The sequence below is a fragment of the Silurus aristotelis genome (genome assembly GCF_946808225.1).
Source record: "Silurus aristotelis genome assembly, chromosome: 24".
Lineage (NCBI taxonomy): Eukaryota > Metazoa > Chordata > Actinopteri > Siluriformes > Siluridae > Silurus > Silurus aristotelis.
In genome coordinates this window covers 15,870,791-15,875,838 of record NC_139597.1, presented here as the reverse complement: position 1 = coordinate 15,875,838, position 5,048 = coordinate 15,870,791, and the positions used below count along the sequence as shown (strand labels likewise).

At 36.1% G+C, this 5,048-nt stretch overlaps 1 protein-coding gene across 1 annotated transcript; it reads left to right on the top strand.

Moving 5' to 3' along the window:
* Positions 1 to 94: 94 nt before the first annotated feature.
* Positions 95 to 4,461, top strand: dus4l (dihydrouridine synthase 4-like). Its single transcript, XM_083528626.1, has 6 exons — positions 95 to 922; positions 1,002 to 1,123; positions 1,204 to 1,321; positions 1,440 to 1,562; positions 1,655 to 1,881; positions 4,126 to 4,461. The coding sequence occupies exons 1-6, from the start codon at positions 831 to 833 to the stop codon at positions 4,416 to 4,418; spliced, it is 975 nt and encodes a 324-aa protein (XP_083384752.1). The 5' UTR covers positions 95 to 830; the 3' UTR covers positions 4,419 to 4,461.
* The last annotated feature ends 587 nt before the right edge of the window (positions 4,462 to 5,048 follow it).

Below are 5,048 nucleotides of genomic sequence, written 5' to 3'. Positions count from 1 at the left end.
TTAATTCATTTTAAACAATGACAGTACGAACTTATTCCCGCTATGATTGGTGCAATTCCTCTCCTTTACGAATGACGTCATAAACCCGCGCCCGCTCTGACTTTACTGAAAAACAGGATTTCCTGAATCCAGATGTGTTTGTGTATCAATATAGAAGATAAAAGTACATATAATATACGTATTACTGCTGCTTTACTTTCAGCATTTATTTGATATTTTTTAATCTATATTTTGCAGACGTAACAAGAGCTTTTTGAGATTTATGTTTTTTTCGTTTACATGTATTTTTATGTATTGCTTTCACTTAAGTTTTTGTAGCAATTTTCTACCTTTTGCATTATTCATCATTTGGCAAACTAACAGGGAAGTCCGAGAAAATATAAACGTTTTTTTCTTCTATCAGTCGTAAAAGGGAAAACACCTTTTTTTTTTATCAAGATATTGCCATCTTTTGTTTAATCCCCGCAACATTAATAATGAATAACAGATTTTGTTTACTCAGTTTGTTTAGTCAGTCAGTTTTGTTTAATCCCCGCAACAATAAATAACAGATCGGAACTAAAAGTCGTGTGTATGTGGATTGGGGACATCTGACCACGCGGACCATTTTAACGAAACCACGTTCATCATTCAGAGCTTTTAATCCGATTTACATTTTATACAAACGCGGAATAAATACTTTTGTATTCAAACTTTTATATTTTTCACGTGGTTTTTTCTCAGGTGTCGAGTGGACTACAGTTTCATGTTATTGTTAAGTTAACTGCTCACCATATCGCATGTTAATGTCAATGCAGTTCTAGTTAGCTTCGTGTTTCTTGACATGTAAAATGGATGTGAATTACTCTCAAAACAACGTCATGGATTTATTTGAGAACGGCAAGGTTGTAAAAGTTTGTGCCCCGATGGTGCGCTATTCAAAGTAAGTGGAACAGTGAATGATTATAGCAGGAACCGGTTTAAAGTCTGCCCACATTTCTGACAGATTGTATGTCCATCAGACTGGCCTTCAGATCCCTCGTCCGGAAATATGACTGCGATCTGTGTTTCACTCCTATGATCGTTGCAGCTGATTTCATCCGCTCAGCTAAAGCCAGAGACAGTGAATTTACCACTAACAGCTGTACGTATAATTTAACACGTCTACATTTAGCTCAAATGCAGCAATGTCATTAATCTTCTTTATGTCTGTTTCTGTGTAAGGTGATCGACCTCTCATCATCCAGTTTGCTGCAAAAGATGCGCAGACTCTCGCAACTGCTGCCTGCTTGGTTGCCCCCTTCTCAGACGGAGTGGATCTGAATTGCGGCTGTCCTCAGAGGTATTTATAAAATGGAATTGCGTTTTCAAAGACAGAAGAATAACCAGCAGGGAGCTGAGATGGTCTCGGTGCATTTGGTTGAAGATGCTGAATTATTTTGTTTCTGTGCTGTTTGCAGGTGGGCCATGGCAGAGGGATATGGAGCATGCCTAATTAACAAACCACATTTAGTTAGGGACATGGTGAGACATGTCAGGAGCCAAGTAGACAATTCGAATTATGCAGTGTCTATTAAGATAAGGTACCTGTGTTTACCACACGTTTTCTTTGATCAAAACACCTATTGGATAATCTGTTTTATTTATTTTGCTTAGATTTTCAGTTTAATTCCAGAATCCACAAGGATGTAAGGAAGACTGTAGATCTTTGTCAGAAGGCGGAAGCAGCAGGGGTGTCATGGATCACTGTTCACGGGCGTACAGCTGATGAGAGACATCAACCAGTGAATTACGATGCCATTAGGATCATTAAGGAGAGCCTTCACATTCCACTCATCGCTAACGGCGATATAAAAAATCCCAAAGATGTAGAGTCCGTCTATGAGCGAACAGGAGTGGATGGTATGTAATCATGTTCTTTTTAATATTATAAAAGCTATTAATGTGTGTGTATATTTATACAGTGGTGTAAAAAAAAAACTTATTTCTTATTTTTTTGCATGTTTGTCACACTTTAATGTTTCAGATCATCAAACTAATTTAAATATTAGTAAAATATAACAAGTGAACACAACATGCAGTTTTTAAATTAAGGTTTTTATTTTTGAGGGAAAACAAAATCCAAATTTACATGGCCCTGTGTGAAAAGGTGTTTGCCCCGTTGTTAAAACTGTGGTTTATCACACCTGAGTTAAATTTCTTTCGCCACACGCAGGCCTGATTACTGCTACACCTGTTCACAATCAAGAAATCTCTTCAATAGGACCTGCCTGTTGAAGTGAAGTAGATAAAAAAAATCCTCAAAAGCTAGACATCATGCTGAGATCCAAAGAAATTCAGAAACAATTGAGATCTATCAGTCTGGAAAAAGTTATAAAACCATTTCTAAAGCTTTAAGACTCCAGCGAACCAAAGTGAGAGCCATTATTCACAAATGTCATGAACATGGAACAGTGGAGAACCTTTCCAGGAGTGGCCGGCCGACCAAAATTACCCCAAGAGCAAAGCAACAACTCATTCAACAGGTCACAAAACCCCCACAACAACATCCAAAGAACTGCAGCCTTACTTGCCTCAGTTAAGGTCAGTGTTCATGACTCCACCATAAGACAGAGACTGGGCAAAAAATGGTCTGTAAAAAGAACATAAAGGCTCGTCTCAGTTTTGCCAGAAAACATGTTGATGATCCCAAGACTTTTGTGGTCTGACAAGACAAAAGTTAAACTTTTTGGAAGGTTTGTGTTCCATTACTTCTGCTGTAAAAGTTACACCGCATTTCAGAAGAAGATCATCATACCAACAGTAAAATATGGTGGTGGTAGTGTGATGGTCTGGGGCTGTTTTGCTGCTTCAGGACCTGGAAGAATTGCTGTGATAAATGGAACCATAAATTCTGCTGTTTACCAAAAAATCCTGAAGGAGAATGTCCGGCCATCTGTTCGTGACCTCAAGATGAAGTGAATTTGGTTTCGGCAGCAGGACAATAATCCAAAACACACCAGCAAGTCCACCTCTGTATGGCTGGAAAAAAACAAAATGAAGACTTTGGAGTGGCCTAATCAAAGTCCTGACCTGAATTCTATTGAGATGCTGTGGCATGACCTTAAAAAGGCGGTTTATGCTCGAAAACCCTCCAATGTGTCTGAATTACAACAATTCTGCATAGATGAGTGACCAAAATTCCTCCACAGCGCTGTAACAGACTCACTGCAAGGTTTAGGACAGTAAATCTGTACTGCTCTACAAGCTGCACATTGACTACACTAAAATATATCTATGTTTCATTTCTGTAGTATTGTCCATTGAGAAGATAAAGTACAATGGTTGTATGTATACAATCTTGACTGAAATAAATGTGACATTGCAGAAGTTTATCAAAATGATGCCACAGCGAATGGGTGCTGTTATAAACACAAAAGTCGGTCTAATTAAATATTAGTGTGTATGTGTTTAAATGTATATAAATGAAACCAGTTTACATCATGGGGGATCTTTTGCCATTTTTAAATCAAAATATTTTAGAAGAAAATCAGATAATAGTCTGAATGTACAAGTACATTATATTGCCAAGGGTTTGCGGACACCTGGTCATAATTATTGTGTGCAATACAATACATTGTATTGAGCATCACATTCCACATCTACTCCCAGTTTGCTCTTCTAATAACCTCCACTCTTCTGGGAAGATGTTTCACTAGATTTTGGAGTGCGCTTGTGGACATTCTGATCAGTCACAAGGGTGATGGTAAAGTCTGATGTACTTTTATAAGAATAGAGTATATAAGAATATGAGATTTATAAGAATACAGATGTAAAAAATATCAAGACCTATATGTAAATATTAAGTGGATATACTTTTGTTAAGTAATAAAAACAAAAACAATATTTTGCCCTCACTGTTTAAAACTTTTAACCATCTTAAATAATTCATCAGAATTAACATTGGCAGGAATCTGAAGTGTACTGCAGTGATCATCTCAATCTCACGAGTGTTTAAAACTCTGTCTGGTATTAATCTTGTGACTAGCACAAACCTGTTTGGAGAAGTTGTCTTTATATGGACTTTTGGGAAAATGTGTTAAACTGTGTATTTGGTGTGCATCTTTCTGATACAGAATGTGAAGCAAACATTTGACTCTTTTCCAGGAGTGATGTCAGCTCGGGGGCTTCTGGCCAATCCAGCGCTGTTTGCAGGCCACGAACACACTCCACTGCAATGTTTGTGGGACTGGGTGAAAATCACCTTGGAGCAAGGGACTCCATTTTCCTGCTTCCACCATCACCTAATCTACATGTTAGAACACATCACATCTCAAGCAGAGAGGAAGGTCTTTAATGGTTTATCAAGTACATCTGCAATCATTGATTATCTACAGAAGACTTATGGCTCTGTATCAGAATCAGTATATAACTATGAGAACTACTCTGAATGCTTTTAAATGTATTTATTAAAGAACGAAATAAAAATACTTTTGAACATTGTGTCTATAGTTTTAGATGAAAATGTAAATTAAAGTTTGTATTAGTTTTTTTTAAGATATATAATGTACCAGCAGTAAAGTGTGTGTGTGTGTGTGTGTGTGTGTGTGTGTGTGTGTGTGTGTGTGCGCATTATTTTTTATCTATTAACAAAATGGTATGTAAATGGATAGAAGAGAAATCCAAATCAAATCATTATTTGGTGTGAACAGCTTTGCCTCCAAAACAGCATCAGTTCTTTTAGCTACACATTCACACAGTTTGCAGGTGAGCTGTTCCAAACATTTTGGACTGACCACAGATTTGTGGATGTAGGTGGCCTTAAATCTTTCAGTCTCTGTATAATGTTTTTAATGAATGAGTATTTAGTATTTATTTATATTTAATATATATTTAGTATAATTTAGTTTTATATATATATATATATATATATATATATATATATATATATATATATATATATATATATACAATTTTTTTTTAATTAGCAATCAAACATTTTTACATTACTGCAATAATAAACATGAAAATATATAGACCTTGAAATACATACATTATACAGTCACTAAAAATTAATGTGCACTGTTTTT